The following is a 17,219-nucleotide window of genomic DNA, read 5'->3' on the forward strand; positions in this document are numbered from 1 at the left end:
AAGAGTTATTCATATTCTCCTTTACTACAGCAGTAGTGTCACCCGTCAGCTCTTGTCTCAGGAGTAAATAATTTAGAATCATAAATTTAATAAAAGAATAGAAGAGCCGGAGGACAATGGAAAATTCTGGATAGAGTATATTTTCATATGAACCGAGGATCAGTGCCTTCGTTGTTGTGGATTCTTAATTCTTAATGTGAGAAAACATGTAGGTATTTTGATGTTTTTGGTGTTATTCTTTATTAGAATTATATTTTAGTAATTAATTTGTGTAATAATTGCATAAATTAAATCTCAAATATAAATTATGGAAGTAAAATTTTAGTTTTAATTGAATTTTTTATTTTATTTATAAGAATTAAGTTTAAAACGTTGTTTTTTATAATATTATATCAACAGTGACATTTATTATTTTTATACTAAAAACTAGTCTTATGCATAAAAACGGATTTAATGAGTTAATGGAGTGAAATCAAATCATTGGATTCTTTTCTTTTCTTAAAAAAAAAAAAATACATTAACAAAGAGTTGGTTTGTAAGTAGTTGAGAGTTTAAACAGTATGCACAAAGTTTTAAAGTTTAATTTTCATGTTGCCATTATTAAAAAAATTAATAGTTAAAAGAACAAATATTAATTCTGAAGGAGTTTTTTGGCGGGAAAATGCATCATGTGATTTGATCAATTATATTTTTATTCTTATTTTTTTCACAAAATCACTTTCAATTTATCAACATTTTTTTTTTATCATTATTCAACCTCAATTATTTTTAATTACTAATTTTTGTTCCTCTCATAAGATAACATTGTTAACCGATCAATAATATAAAAGTCACATGATTTTTCATGAGGACTACTATTTTTCAGTATTTATCCGCTCATGACATGAATAATAAAATTATGTAAACATTTTTAATATATAATTATATTAAATATTTTAAAAAACTTTGCAAAAAAATATTTAATAAACACATAATATATCAACAAACATCTAAAAAAATTAAGAAAAAACATATAATTATCATAAAATTTATAATATAATAAAAAAATAGAGTTGAAGCGTTAAAATAAATAATAATCTGTGTTGTATTATTCTATTTCTGTATGACCATCACATCAAATTATGGATGGGTCTTGTCGAAGGGAAAAAGCTGAGTAGCAAATGAGGAAGAGATAGGAATGTCCCATACACTCCTCTTTCCCCACTTTTTTCCATTTTCTTACTCACTCCCTTCTGACCTGTCCATCCATCCATCCATCTAATCTTTCTCCCTGAAACACCTATTCACATATGCTACTGTCTATCTATCCCTTTACTTTTTTTTCAAAACACCTACAAAAGTTGCAATTGCTATATTTCGTGTACGGACACCAAATAACATCGAGTTCCTGACACAAGTTAATATCAGAGTTTAGGTTTAAATAAATACAGTTATTTTTTGTTTTTTTTATTAATTTTTTGAATCCATTAAGATTATTATGAATACTAATTTTTTTCTTTCATATATTTAATAGTTATCTATTCGAGACTGAAAGTCGATAATTCCTTTAGTTAAGCTGCAAAGATGAATTTTTTAGAGTAGCTGCAATTCTGCGAGATGATATTACATTGTAGAAAAGTATAAAAGATTAAAAAAACCTTTAAATGTAACTACTCACAAAAATACTTCAATAGAAAATCCCTTAAACAAGAATATAGATTTTTTAAATATCTAATGTATTCTTTATACAGTGTACTATTTTCAACAAGTTAAGTTATATATTATATTTTATTATAAGAATAAATTCAAATTATTATATATTTTTATTCAATTAAAAATAAGGAAAAAATAGTTCTTTTCTTCTATTTTTTAACATCAAACATTTTTTTTTATTTACACTTCATGTTCAAACGGAAAATAACTGTTTTGAGTTTTTTTTCATTTACTCATTTCCATTTTAATGGAAAAAGGAAAAAAAGTCTAAACTTCAGAGGGGGGGAAAAAAGTTCGTCCCCTCCCTGCAATATTTCCGAAGGGCGATAAAAAAAATTATCAAGCAAAATTTCATGAGAGGATGAATTGTTGATGCAAATTAAAAGGCATACCACGTGATCAGGTGTACAAATTATGGTGGGAAAGCACGTTGCGACTGACTAGGAATATATTATTATTAGAGAGAGAAAAACAGGCAAGGCAAATTGTTGATGAAGTTCTACTAGCTAGTGAGCTACGAGGTCACTTCATGGCCATATGTCGCAGTATATAATTCAAAAGGCAGAAAAGGAAAAAACTTGGAGATTGGAATTATTTAATGTTAAAAGATATTTACAACTCAGCTTTTAATTTAAAATTTTAATGAAAAAAATATTAAAAAAATTATGTATCAATCATTTTTTAATGAATGTATTTATCTTTTAAATATTCAAAAAGCAAATTATGCATTTGCTTGAATCTTACACTTTCCAACTTGAATCATATTCCCACGTTATTTAGTGAAAATATAATAGTATCTTTAATGAAATTTTTAACTCCTATCTCTTAACCCTAAAACCTTCTTTGTCTCTTCTCTCAACCCTAACACCCCCTCACAATAACACACCACCACTACAACAATCCCTTCCTCAGTACACCATGGCAATGACACCCCTCCCTCCCACGGTAGCTCCTCATTTTCCACACCCTTCATTTCCATGCTACCTCATCCTTCGTATAAACTAAAACTAAAATGGTAAAATAATAAAATCAATAAAAAAATTAATTAATTGTAAAAAAAAACTTGTGAAATAGTCTTTCTATAAACAAAAATGCTTTTGGACTAACCTTTTCGTAAGCTAAAAATGCTTTCGGTATGACCTTTCTGTCAAGCTAAAAATGCTTTCGAAATGACTTTCCGTATGCAAAAAATACTTTTGGAATGGTTGTTCTATAAGCATTTTTGCTTACCGAAAAGGCGATCCCGAAAAGTGTTTTGTATATTTCAGAAAGGGGGTTCTGAAAATCATTATTGTGCTTATAGAAAACCTGTTTCGGAAACAACAATTGCAATCCAAAGTATCCTTTCTGGAAGTGTATTTTGTATCTTCTGGATTGATCGATATGAAAATTACTATTTTTGCTTATGGAAAAAGGTGTTTTGTAAGAATTTTCTGTCCAAAAGGGTCATTATGCAAGAGTATTTATAACCTTACGAAATGTTTATTCTGGAAACAGATCCAAAACTCAAAATAGGAATGCGATAAAACATACCTGCAGAGTGAAGAGTTGAAGGAGAGAGACTTTTGCAGCGTCAATTTGGACATGCTTTGGACCTTCAATGGTTGCGGGAAAAAGAGTTGAGTTGAGTCAAGAAGAAGAAAAAAATGAGAAGGGATAGGGTCTAGACTTGTGTTGGTTGATGAGGAAGAAGGAAAACAAAGAAAGAAGATACAAGGGGTAAGTTGGGTTAAAAAAAAAAGGGAGGTGATTAGTGCAATAAGAGAGGTATAGAATTCAATTGTCAAACTTGAGAGAAATATGGATAAGTATAAAAAAAAATTAAAACAACCCCTTTCATACCTCAAACTCGAATTCACTTTGCTCTTTCCGAGAACGGGAATGGGGAGAGCTAAAGAGCTAAACTCAGGTTTTTTTTCCTTAATTACACCTATTTAATCTAGAATATTCCTAAAATACACTAGTTTATTAAAAAATTCCTAAATTACACTAGTTTCATGAGGCAGTAAGGAAGTCGGGTTTGGCCACCTTGATTTTCGTGTGTTGATATTTTTTTTAATTTAAATTATTAAAATAATATAAATATTATATTATATAAATATATTTTTAATTGGTTTTAAAAATACTTTTTTATTAAATTAATTTTTTAAATTTTCTTGTAAATTTTTTAAGAGATATATATAGACAAAGAAAAATGAAAAAATAGGAGAAAATTATAGTATAATTTTTTAGTTACGATGTATGTATTTTTTTAGTTAAATTTATGTGTCATTGATGTTTTTATTTTGTTATGTTCGTTAATTAAAAAATAAGAAAATTAGTTAGTAGTATTAAAATAAACTAAAAAAACAAAATGAAAAAATAAATAATACATTTGTCTTATACAATAGTCAAAATTTAAAAGTGTGATAATTGAGATGATAGCCGAGAATAATAAAACATATTAAAAAATATAATTGCAATGAATAACGGTCAACAAGAATCAAATACATACATGGTAAACGAATTCGACATACACAACTACACATTTATTGTAATAGAGACTCAATCCCCATTTCAAACACCCAGACCACCTGGAATGTAGGTTTAGAGTAATGTTACAATTCCAAAAGTATGATTGCGGTGAATATCAGGCTAAACACTTACCGTGTTATCACGTCATGGCTGTCTGCTAAATCTGTCAATGTTGATTCCATGAACTATGCGCTACCGCTATTCACTTTACAGTACATTTTGCACGTCTACTACAATTTCTTTGATTTACTGCCACATGAATCAATATGGCAAGAATATGAAAGAGATTAGTGGGGTCTTGATCCAAGGAGAAAGAGGATTGCAAAGGGTCGTCCTGTTTCAACTAACATTTCCACTGAGATTGACCTGCTTCAACTCGCATTCCTACTGAGATGGACGAAGACAAAAATGAACAGGAAAGTAGAAAAAAATGTGGAATTTTCCAATAACATGACCATAATAGAAACAATTGTTCCAACATGTCTTCATTTAAGTTTTTTCTTACCCAAATGTGATTGTTGAAGTATTTTATTGATAATGTAGTATAATATTCTTCTATAAATAAATTGTTAAACAAAAAGTATTATCATTTTTAAATAGATCTAATGTCATAAACAAACAAATTATATTTAGTAAAATAATAATGTTAAAAGTTTTAATTTTTTTTACTAAAATAATATATTATTATACAAAATTCAGATTTTTAAAAAAAATATTCACCTAAAAAGTGTCTTATGTAAATTAAATAATATAAAAAATAATAATTGTATTTAAAAATATCATTTTCTTATTAAAAAATTAATTTAATAAACTCTTAAAAAATTTAAAAAATTAATTTAATAAAAAATTATTTTTAAAACCAATTAAAAATATATTTATATAATATAATATTTATATCATTTTAATAATTTAAATTTAAAAAAAAAATCAACACACAAAAGTCGGGGTGGTCAAACCTGACTTTCTCATTGTCCCATAAAACTAGTGTAATTTATGAATTTTTTAGTAAACTAGTGTATTTTGAGAATATTCTAAATTAAATAGGTATAATTATGGAAAAAATCCGCTAAACTTATCCCAAACTCATCATGTTATCATGACTAAATGTAATCTAACAAAGCATCCTTTATTGTTTTTTTTTATTTTTATTTATTTAGTAACGAAGCATCTTATGAAAAATAAATGACTTGACGTTGGTGTTAACACCAACAAGGGCAACAAAGGATATTAAAATAGAGAAAGATAATTTAATTTAGTTGAATTAGTAAGATGTGTGAATATTATAAACTTAATTTTTACTAATAAAAATACAGCTTATAAGAAATGGAAAGAAAACTCCGTTACAAATAAAACAAAGTTTTGGGTTAAGAATCAAATTCACAATAGAATTTTTTTTTCTGTATTTGATGTAACGAAAATAGACCCATTAATATAGCATGGCCAACTAATTAGACGTATACGGACCATTGAGGATCACATCATAAATGAATTGTAAGGCCAACCAAACAGAGTGTTAAAAGTGATATTTTCTCTTAAACTAATTAAGAAAATCCACCATTTCAATTTGAGTTAAACTCAAATATGAGAAAACCTAAACTTGTATTTTTCAACTTTTCTAATTGATTACTTGTTTGCTTGCCGTTATACGTGGTGGATAGAGAAGGTAACACTCAATTATTGTTGAATTAATAAAATACTATAAAAATGTATTTAATAAAAAAAATTATGGACACTGAGAGAAATCTAGGTTTTATTTATTTATTTTATAGTTGTGGTATGTCAACAAAGTGTAAAAGACAAATATTAACAGGTTGCCTCATCGAGTGAGAGGAGCCATCGGATGCCTGTAAGATTAATATTGAATTTACGATCAAAGTTGGTCTTATCACCTCCCAAGTGATGTAACAAGCATATGGAAAGATGATATGATGTTACATTGTGACACATTTTAGGGTACATTAGCCACTTGCATGGATAATTAGATTATCTTTGAGATGAGCGTTTCATTTCAAGGAGTGTTGAATGGGTTTACACCTTTAAGGCATTTCGGGTCAAGGCTTTTCTCAAAGATTTTCGTTGCCTGAAAGCTTTTAATACATACTGGAACTTCTTGATCATGGTTGAGGTGCCAAAATAGTGACACTAATGTGCATAACAACCGAGTACGTTTTTGTTATATTAGTCACTTATTAATTTGAACATATGTATATTGGAACCGTAACATGTAGTTTTGGGAAGTCACAACTGTAGGATTGAGCCTCTTTGTATTACTTCAATGCGAAATGTTGGTAGTTTTTGTTATAAATTAAATATTTAGAGCTCATTAAGGTTAGGCATGCTCATGAGTCCTTACATCAATAATAATAAGATTTAAACTTACATCCTTATGAGATACAATTTGAATCCTTACCAAAACCTACCTTGGTTGGTTGAGATGTGGAAAATTAGGAAATAAACTCAAATGTGTCGTTAGTAATAAGTTGATGTGAATTTAAGGATAATTAGAAAAAAGCAAGCAACAAAACTTATACTGAAATAAATAAAAATATGAATAATGTTGTATAGTGTGATGAAATTATTAACTTCCAAAGATTTTCTTTTGACAACATATAACATCTAAAGATATGATGTAAAACTCCTTGATGAAAGTTTTTCATAAGTTCATTTGATGTCTCTAACCTAGTAATTGTTTTCTTTTTTTGTAATCTCCATTTTCGTGACTCTTTGTTGTGCCCGCGGTGTCGGGGACTTCCAAGTTTTAGGAGTGGAAAATATTATATTAATAAAACAAAATTGAAATTAGATTATTTTTATCCATGTGTAATTACGATATGGGTAACAAAATATAATATTCATACCTGAAAAAAATAACATGTAGTTTTGATTTTCTAAATTATTTCCTATCAAATCAATGACAAAAAATCCTATCGAGTACACTTTCGTGGTCCACTTACCATTCCTCACCTATACTTTAAGACCAATAAGTTGTTAGAGTTTAAGTGATATTAAACTTAATCCCTTTAATTAAAATTTTAAATTTAAGTCTTATGAATAAAAAAATATTATTAAAAAGGGAATATTCTATTAAAAATGATTAATCAGATTTATCTAACCGATATTAATCATCACTAAAATTAATTGATATTCCATACCAATAACATGATTTAAAAAAAAAAAACATACGCTCAAAATTTCACTAATTATCTACTCTTCTATGCTTTGACTTTACACAACAAAGGTCAGTTACTGTGTTTCTGTCACAATATTGACAGTAATGTTTTTTTTAATAACATTAACAGTAATGTTTACATCTTGCTACTTTATTGCCAAGAAGCTCAAAGCTGAAATAAGCCGGAAAAACTTAGGTCATAACAATCAGAAGTAAATCAAATCAAGAACACCGGACAACTGGACTACCGAAAATAATGTTATTTAAAAGACAATAATTATAAGTTCACAGAAGCAATGGCTTGATAGCTATTCAGGTCAAGGACATGAAGACAAAGCTTTTGCTTTGGGATATTAACATTCCAGCGGTAACCAAACAATACAATCAAAATCTTCAAGCAACAATTTGTCCAAAGAGCTGCTTTCGGATCTGCAATAAGGAGCAAGAAATTTCATAAGAATCTAGTCGTTAGACATGGTTAACCCGTTCACCCCTTAAAAGTATTAACCTTAAACCCCTTTCCCAAGAGAAAATAAAAGAAAGAAGAAATGAATGAGTGGCTGCCACAGCTTCAACTAAACCTATGACCTTCCAAATTTTGCTTCCGATGCAATATCCAAAGTCAACAAAATAGAGTAGACGAAAGTTGGCCAATAATGAATTCATGGGAATACAGTACATTTGATAGGAAGGAGAAAGAAAGTAAGGAACAATTAGTGAAAAAGATCACTTGGACCAGTCTAGCAAATACAAAGGAACAGAAATAGGGAGGGAAAAAAAGACTCATTGGTTTTAAAACCAAATCAAAAGTAATTTTTAGTTGGTTATAATTTCAATACAATCAATAGAAAGTGTATATAATATTGCGGAATGAAGTGAATAGCACTACCCAAGAAAATACATACTACTATCTTGCAGAAGGGAAGTGAATCATAAATGCTGCATACAAGTTATTTGAGTGAGAGCAATACGAGAGTCAACAGTAAAAACAATTCAGCAACAAATATCTAACATCACAGAATAAGAACTGCTATACTCAGTTCTTTTTTACCTCTGGAAGCTTTTTACGGAAAACTACATCAAGACGTGCATCAAGTGTATTTTCACACACAATCTTTCCATCACGAGAAGCCAACACCACCCCACCAGAGCTGAATATCAACAAAAAAAATCAGGTGTGCTACAACTGAAATTTGATATCAAAGCAGTTAAAAGCTAATATGATTTTATTAATCTCAAGATTTGAAACTGATACCTTTTCATCAGAAGATAATTTTAAATTATAATTAATCAAGAAAAAAAAAAGGTAAAGAATAAGGTAAGAAAGCAAGGCCAAACAGTTAGTTAAGATATAATTACAACATGAACATTACCAGTAGAGATCATGAGAATTTTGATGAGTGAGTCCAGGTGGAAGATAGACTTGGTTGTCAACAATGATCTCTGGGGGATCAACATTTGCTTTCTCAGCATACTCCTGAGCAGCTGAATCCAGCACATTCTCTACCAAGTGCAGGTCATCTTTCCGACATCTCAATAAGACAGAAGGCTCTTTCAGTCTTAGCAAACACTGCAACACAGTCCTTATATTATCTTCCAAGTCCACATACTTACGCATAATAGCAAAATATAGCATTACAAGGGATTGAAAAAGGTCGTGTAGACAAGGGAAAGAGGATGGGGCAGGGATTGAACCAATGGCATTAAACACACCACATTAAAGACCAAGGTTGATTCCCACAACAGTAGTTATGATTCAAAACAATCAATGATATTGATTCATTGATGTCACCGGGTAATAGCAATTTGAAATGAAAATATTAGTCACCACAAAATGATACAAAAGTAGGGCACAATAAATACATAACAGCAACACAGGTTGCCTACGTGCAAGGCTCTCACAAAAAAAAAAAGGAAACAACAATCTGATAATGATACTTGGCAGAACAGCAAAAAAAAGCTTATCAGAACAGCAAAATCAAACTATCAAACCAGAGTAGGTCACCATATTTAAAATTCAACTGACCTGAACAATGAGATCTTTCAGAAGGTTTCTATACACATGATCATCATGGTGATGACTGACATTCAAAAGTTCCTTGGATGCAGCTTCTTTCATGGAACTGATCACGTCATCTTGAGCTTGAAGAACTTTAATCCGAGAAGCATTCAGCTGCATTGAGTACTCACTGCAACAAACAATTAGTTGTGCCACAAAACTTAAACTAGCACTGTGTTTGCAGCTTAGAAACAATACAACACACTGTATTTGACATAGGGAAATAAAATAAGCCTCAGAAACTAAACTCTCAATCTCACTCATCATTTTATAAGACAATTTTCCATTCATCAAACATTGACAATATCCTCAAGTTCAAGTTATAATTTGGCAAAAGATGTCAACAGCTTGAAAGAAATTGAACATCAAACAGAGTTAATTCAAAACCAAACAAAATAAACAAGCGAATAAAAGACACTAAATTGAAATTCAAGCCATATTTAGCAAATGTAAAAGTTCAAAATGGAGCTAACCTTAATTATTGATTTTATTGAATAATACGACAAGACCACAAGGATCGGCTAGACTATTTCATTAGGATTGCCTGTATCACTATTCAACGCCTTCACACATTTAGGAATTCAGAACTGTTGGATGAAGATCGGAATGGTCAAATTTTAATCAACTTGAAAAACACTCGAAATCTCAACTGTCCGATCTTTAACCAACGATTATAAATGCACTGAATGCGTGCAAAAATAACTGCACTGAATCCAGTTCCATTAGAGATCAAGCTTAGCAGTACCAATAATCACAGTCAGTAGAGGTTGCGGTATTATGAAACGCAGGGATCAAATCAAGACCTATACGAGTAGGACTCACACTCCAGAATTTAATTTTAATCGATGTCAACGGACGAGATGACCTAGTTAATATCGAACTCACAGAGACAAAAAAAAAGAGGATAGAGAGTTATATAGGAAGTTACATCTTCTTGCGAATTTCGACTTGGCGCTCTTTGCGTTCGTATTCTTGCCTGATCTTCTTCTTTTCGGCTTCAACCAACTGCAGCTTCTCGATATTGAATTCCTGCAGAAGGAAAAGTACGATTCAGTTTGAAAACGACGAAAGAGGGGAAAATGGTGAAGGTAATGAAATGAAGAGAAACCTCTTCGGCAGATACAGAGATCTCGTTGGCTTTCTCCTCAGCTTCCTGGCGGATGAAACGCACCATCTGCTGGATTTGCTTCGAGACATCTGCGTCGTTCATTTTGGAAGACGATGAGATGCACCGGAAACTGCTTCTGCGATTATTGATGAAGATACGTGTCGCTGCCAAACTACCACAACCCTCACGAGTTCACCTCACCTCTCTTATATGCAACCTCACTTCAAGATACTAATATTTTTATATTCAAGAATTTTAATATTTAAAAGCTTACGCGTGGAAAATTTATTTATTTTTAATTTCTTTCATATTGAATTTTTTTACGTGCATTAAATATATTAATTTAATTTTTATGTACTTTTGTGTAAATCAGAAAATTTCAAGATAATTATGATAAAAACAAATAAATATATCAGGGACGAATTCAGAAATCAATAAAAAAATAAATTAAAAAAATATAATAGATTGACAATTTAAATGTATTAAGAAAGAAGAAACTTACTAAGAAGACCAAAGTCATAAGCTACAACTTTGCCTGTTGGAGTTGTGTTTTTTTTATCTAAATCGTATGCATATTTTTCATATCATAAAATTCATCGATATGTATCAAATTTTTTAACAATCATTTTTTAATGTATGTAATCAAATAATATGTCAGAAATTTATCTTTCGTCTTATTTTTGAGTCTATTTTGACAATTTTTATAACTGAAAAATGATCTTTTAGTTGTGATCGTTAAAAAAAACTTAAAAAATTATAAACTAAACACCATATACATTTTGAATGTATGTAAAAAAATATATGTTATAATTTCTAAACATTAAAAAAATTCATCTAGAAGACCATATAACAACAACAACAAATAATGAATTTTAAATGTAAAATAATGTCTAAACTAAAATAAAGAGATTCATTAATATTAATATGTTTATCTTAAATCTATTTTTTTTATCATGTTAATAAAAATAAATAGTGGGCACAAGAATTAGGAAAAAATTTAATATTACCTTGTTTTTCTCCAAACAAAGATTACATATATGCGCTCACAATGTTGAATATTGGACAAATTCAGCCAAAATCTAAGAATGAAAAAAGAAGAAAAATTGATATGTCCAATATGAAATCTAAAAAAAAAAAGTCTCAAACTTTGTAGCTTGCCTAAAGAAAATGCATGATACAGCAAAGTTAGGAGCATCAAGTGTTAGAGTACTTGAAGAAATTGGCAAAGTGAAAAAAGGAGGTGTGACAATTGAAAAAACAAGACTGCGTGAAGTAATAATAAGTAATGATAAAGAAAATGTGTAATTGCGTAAACATTTTACGTTATCTTCTCTAATTTTTTTTTACAAGATTATATAATATTTTAAAAGATAACAATATCTTCTTTAAGTAAATATAATATCAAATCATTTTCGTAACTTTGGTATGTCCCTTTTAAGAAAGAAGTACAATATTTTTTCTATATACATATTATTGTAATTATATTTAATATTAATATAATATAAATTATACTATATATATATATCGTATGCGTGTTAGATTTGAAGAGGGGGGCTGAAGCCCATGCTTGCCCCAGTAAGTCGGTCCCAGTATATCATACGTAACGATTTTGTAATTAGATGAGTATATGAGTACATTTACACAATAGTATATATATAATTTCATCCAAAAATATTTTCGAGTAAACATCTCAGAGATTAACTTTGTTTGGAGTTTAATTTTAATTTTCATACATTGTGAATGCCAATTTTTTTTTTTTACAATAACAATTAATCAAAACTGATAAGTATATAGTGGAAATTTGGGCTGGGCATCTACGTTTGGGCCTACATGCTTCATGAGCCCCTGAAGGTTTGACGGGCCAAAATTTGGGCATATAGTGGGAATTGTTGATTATTCCATTTGTCTCCCATCGAGGGGGAGAAAATGAGCAATCAACGCATGCTAAAGTTGGTTCTGGCATTGTAGTGACAAAGATTCTCATACACAAGCACACAGCTCATTAGATGGAATCAGAGTGCCCCTAGTCAATGACTTTTTGAGCCTTTCTTCCCTCTGGAGTCAGTAGTTGGGACCCGAACCTGAGCATGCTTCTTCTTTGTGGAAAGTAAACATCATTTGACTTGGTGCTTCCTGTATGAAACAAATGAAAAAGCAACAAGACCCAAAACAGATCGCCGTATGTATTGGTCCTTCCATTCCTTAAAACTTGTCTAAGCTTGTTCTTTTGCCGAAAGTGTTAATGGGATCCAACATGAACTGGGATTTCATCTGGGTGTTGCTTCTCACCTTGTGTTGTTGCTGCTGCTCCTTCGGGCACAGCTTGGACAACACTGCTGCTGCAAGTGAATCATTGAATTCCTTGGTTCAAGATTTTGCTTTCAGGTCACTGGTCAAACACAGGCCTCAAACTGGTGCTCTGTATGATGCTCTTCTTCCAAGGAATCTGTCTGGTATGGATGTTTCAGTAGTCCGTCTCAGAAGCAGAAGGCTCTGGAACAAAGGTGCCAACTTTAGCTACTTTCGGATCCCACCAAGAACCATGTCCATTCCCCATGTCAGGAGGTTGGCCATTGTCTACCAAAACTTGGGCAACTGGTCTTCCCACTACTACAATTTGCCAGGTTACTCATTCATTTCTTCTGTTGTTGGCTTCATGGTTTTTGATGCCTCAAATGTAACAGACACAAGTGAGAGAAACCTCACTCTCAACACAATGGGGCAGCCCATATCTATTCAATTTCCCAACATTACATTTATGGCTAGGGGTAGCAATAGCATCAACACAAGGGTGAGATGTGTAGCTTTCAATGACAATGGAACATTTCAGCTTACTGAGATGAGTTCCCCTGGAGTGTGTAACTCCAGAGACCAGGGTCACTTTTCAGTTGTACTCCCATTGGAGAAGAGGCGGGGAACATGGTATCTTTGGGTGATTGGCTTTGTTGTTGGATTTTTTGGGTTGATCATAGTGGGATATGTGGTTTTTTCTTCTAGAAGACTTCTCAAGACCAAGAGGATTCAAGTCATGGAAAAACAAGCCAGTGAAGATCAGGTTCTAGAAAGTAGATGGGTTGGCAATAGTAAAATGCCCTCCGCAACAGTGACAAGAACTCAACCAGTTCTTGAGAACGGTGTTCTTTAGTTCGCTGCATCTTCCGCATATAATCTTTTGTCCAGTTACCCTTTTGTTACTTTGCTAATACTCTTTTGTCAGTGCATGTATAAAAAAACAAACAAGGCTCATCCATTCTGTGCAATGAACAAAGCATGTGTATTGTCTGACTATAAATGAAGGAATGGTTTTGTAGATGTTTCAAGAATGAAGATTATTACTAGTCTTTTAACTCGTGCAAGCTTCTCCAATGAAGGAGATTTGACGGTACATGGATCTACTCAGATAATTCTTTGATGTTTTCGCTTGGAACTAAGCCGAACTGGACTGGACCGAAAGAATTGCCACGATTTACACATAACCATCTTTCTCAATGGCATTAAGAAATTTGCATTTGTTAAACAGTCTCGTACAACTCTAAAGTGTATCGTTAAATTTAATAAACTTAAGCAAAAAAAGTTGCGTAAAACGCCAAAAGAAACAATATCATAAAAGCATTACTGAGTCCTACCTCCAGGCTCCAGAAGGTTGTCCAAAGGAAAACCAGCTAAATAACAGCCTATAAACTATGAAGCACGCTACCATTTACCAAAAGGTAAAAATAAAAACTTGGCCATCAAGGTACCAACAGGAAGCACAAAATCTTACAAGTGCACATGCATGTAAAGTTGCAAAGGGAGGAAAAAGAGAAAATCCTTCACCAGATACACCAGGATGACCTATAACGCAATGCACACCAACCAGAATACATCTTGATACATAATCAACACAATTATCATCATATTTTGTCAAGAAATTCATGAATGTCTTTTACACAAAATGCAAGGATCAGGTTCCTCAGGCGTGAGCAGCCTTCTATAGAGAGTAAAGTAGCAATTTGTCATTGATGAAAAAATTAACCCTCCATATCACATGCATAACAAATCATGAATGTTAAAATATCGACAGTTGATTTTCTTATTACTTAAACATTCCTCACTTCAGAGGAGTCAACACAACTCGCATCATATTTTGTCAAGAAACTCATGAAAGTGTTTTATATAAAATAAAATGCAAGGATCTGTCTCTTCTAAAGTGATACTTTAGAGAATAAAGCAAGCAACAACCTCAGTCATTGATGAGAAAATTTGCAGCCAGCATCACAGGCATCTGGATAATAAATCATGAATGTTTTGAAATATCAACAACTAGGTTACTTATTTTAACCTTCCTCACTTTAGAGGAATCAAATCCAAAAATGCAATTACCACTCTAATCGGAAACAAACATACAAGAGACAAGAAAATCAACAACTTGTACTCTACTTAAGCAAAAGCCAGTGGAAGCCAAATGACACGCCTTTGTTTTATTAAGATTAAAAACAGTTATAGCAAGAAAACAATAGCTGCTCTCTGCCTACCAAAGATCCTCAAAAGAAACAAACAATTACAACTCAAATGCTGCACTGCACGACAATCAAGCAAACAACCAAAACCCATCATCAATCAATTGAGTGCACCAACTCCAGTCCCACTCTTGCGGGCGAGCTTCGTCCACTCGGTATGAAAAGCCCCGGGGCGATCAACCCTCTCATAAGTATGCGCCCCAAACAAGTCCCTCTGAGCCTGAACAAGGTTTGCCGGCAGCCTTGCCCTCCGATAGGTATCAAAGTAAGCAAGACTGGCACACATTCCGGGAGTACTAATCCCAGCTGAAACCGCCAACCCCACAACCCTCCTCCACGCAGCCTGCCTCTGCACCATTTCCCTGGCGAACTCCGGGTCCACTATCAAGCTAGCCAAATTAGGGTTCCTCTGATAGGCCTTCTTGATTCTGTCCAAGAACACCGCCCTTATGATGCACCCTCCCTTCCAAATCCTAGCCAATTCCCCCAAATTCAAGTTCCACCCTTTCTCATTGCTCTTAGCCCTCAACAAATTCATCCCCTGAGCATAGCTACAAATCTTGGAAGCATACAAAGCCTGCCTCACATCATCAATCAACCTCTTCTTATCCACCCCACTCACACTAACCCTCCCCAATTCATCACTCAATCCCGCCTCCTTCAACACCGCTGCGGCACTCTCCCTCTCCTCCTTCAACCCACTCAAGTACCGGCAATCCAACGAAGCCGCAATCGTGGGCGCCGCTATCGAAAGCTCCGCCGCCTGCTGCACCGTCCATTTCCCGGTCCCCTTCATCCCGGTCTTATCCAAAATCTTATCCACCAAAAACCCTTCACCATCTTCATCCTTCACTTTAAAAATATCTGCGGTAATTTCAATTAAGAAACTCTCAAGTTCCCCTCGGTTCCACTCGGCGAAAATATCTGCAAGCTCGGAATTCGACAAGCCACCGACGTGCTTCAAAACATCGTAGGCTTCAGAGATGAGTTGCATGTCGCCGTATTCGATTCCGTTGTGGACCATTTTGACGAAGTTTCCGGAGCCTCCCTCGCCGATGTAAGTGACGCAGGGGCCGTCCTCGACCTGGGCGGCGATTTTGTGGAGGATGTCCTGGACGTTGGAGTAGGCCTGGTGGGACCCACCGGGCATGAGGGAGGGGCCGTGGCGTGCGCCGTCTTCGCCGCCGGAGACGCCCATGCCGAGGTAGAGGAGGCCTTTGTCGGCGACGAGGCTCATGCGGCGCTCGGTGTTCTCGTACCACTCGTTGCCGCCGTCGATGATGCAGTCGCCGGGGTCGAGGTGGTCGGAGAGGGCGGCGATGGTTTGGTCGACGGGGGCGCCGGCCTTGACGAGGATGATGACGGATCTAGGGCGCTGGAGGGAGAGAACGAAGTCGCGAGGGGTGTATTGGCCCGTGAGAGGGAGGGAGCCCTCGTTGCGGGCCCGATCTACGGTCTCGTCCACTTTCGAGGCTGTGCGGTTGTAGACGGAGATAGGAAACCCCTTTTCCGCGATGTTCAGGGCTAGGTTTTGGCCCATCACGGCCAGGCCCGCCAGGCCTATGCGCGACAGAGCTGCGGATTCCATTCGAAGAGAGATAGGAATTTGGAGGGTTAGGTGTGTCAAAGTGTCGTCGTCGTTGTTGTTGTTATAAATCGTTAATCGTTAATCATTAATTATTAGTATTAGGGGAAAAACTGACAAGGGCTTTTTGGGGGGTTTGGTGAGGTTGGCGGACTCCTCGAGGAGCTGCCGTAGACGTTGTTGCCTCCAACATCTGCTCAATGGGAACTCACTTCACAATCAAACGACTGCGTTTCGATTGCATCCAAATCAGTCAACCCAGATATTTATATTTCATAGTCAGCCCTCTTTTAGTGGCTACTTTTTTTTTTTATAAAAAAAAACTACTAATATGTTGACGTGTTTGAGTTGATATTTATGTATGTGCTAGTACTACACTGATTTATATTTATATATAAAAAATTGATATGAATTATGTTCGTAGAATTAATTGAAAAAGTAGTCGAAAGTTAGTTGCGTACGTGAAAATTAAGCGTTATTTATTTATTTTTGGTCTGTAAATGCAATAACTGTAATATTGATTTATAATGTAGAAGTTAGTTATTCTTATTTAAAGAAATCAAATAAAAATAGATAGAATATGGAGAATGTGT

General features: G+C 33.5%; 3 protein-coding genes across 3 annotated transcripts; 1 reads left to right on the plus strand and 2 right to left on the minus strand.

Annotated features, from left to right (window-relative positions):
- Positions 1 to 7,620: 7,620 nt before the first annotated feature.
- Positions 7,621 to 10,772, minus strand: LOC100795235 (V-type proton ATPase subunit E). The gene is made up of 6 exons (XM_003533011.3): positions 10,543 to 10,772; positions 10,363 to 10,463; positions 9,402 to 9,564; positions 8,749 to 8,945; positions 8,427 to 8,526; positions 7,621 to 7,804 (listed from the first exon to the last, which is right to left on the minus strand). The coding sequence occupies exons 1-6, from the start codon at positions 10,642 to 10,644 to the stop codon at positions 7,769 to 7,771; spliced, it is 699 nt and encodes a 232-aa protein (XP_003533059.1). The 5' UTR covers positions 10,645 to 10,772; the 3' UTR covers positions 7,621 to 7,768.
- A 1,391-nt stretch (positions 10,773 to 12,163) lies between these two features.
- LOC100775907 (uncharacterized) lies at positions 12,164 to 13,854 on the plus strand. The gene has a single exon (XM_003532380.5). The coding sequence runs from the start codon at positions 12,785 to 12,787 to the stop codon at positions 13,685 to 13,687; it is 903 nt and encodes a 300-aa protein (XP_003532428.1). The 5' UTR covers positions 12,164 to 12,784; the 3' UTR covers positions 13,688 to 13,854.
- Positions 13,855 to 14,976: 1,122 nt separating this feature from the next.
- Positions 14,977 to 17,010, minus strand: LOC100803740 (6-phosphogluconate dehydrogenase, decarboxylating 3, chloroplastic). The gene has a single exon (XM_003533024.5). The coding sequence runs from the start codon at positions 16,627 to 16,629 to the stop codon at positions 15,142 to 15,144; it is 1,488 nt and encodes a 495-aa protein (XP_003533072.1). The 5' UTR covers positions 16,630 to 17,010; the 3' UTR covers positions 14,977 to 15,141.
- Between the last annotated feature and the right edge of the window lie 209 nt (positions 17,011 to 17,219).

This window comes from Glycine max, chromosome 8 (assembly GCF_000004515.6).
Source record: "Glycine max cultivar Williams 82 chromosome 8, Glycine_max_v4.0, whole genome shotgun sequence".
Lineage (NCBI taxonomy): Eukaryota > Viridiplantae > Streptophyta > Magnoliopsida > Fabales > Fabaceae > Glycine > Glycine max.

Excerpts from the sequence above, each read along its gene's own strand:
- LOC100795235 (XM_003533011.3), bottom strand. The coding sequence starts at position 10,644 with ATGAACGACGCAGATGTCTCGAAGCAAATCCAGCAGATGGTGCGTTTC. Across the intron at positions 10,464-10,542 it reads TCTCTGTATCTGCCGAAGAG|GAATTCAATATCGAGAAGCT; the intron begins GTTTCTCTTCAT and ends TTCCTTCTGCAG. Across the intron at positions 8,946-9,401 it reads TGAAAGATCTCATTGTTCAG|TGTTTGCTAAGACTGAAAGA; the intron begins GTCAGTTGAATT and ends ACTGTGTTGCAG.
- LOC100775907 (XM_003532380.5), top strand. The coding sequence starts at position 12,785 with ATGGGATCCAACATGAACTGGGATTTCATCTGGGTGTTGCTTCTCACC.
- LOC100803740 (XM_003533024.5), bottom strand. The coding sequence starts at position 16,629 with ATGGAATCCGCAGCTCTGTCGCGCATAGGCCTGGCGGGCCTGGCCGTG.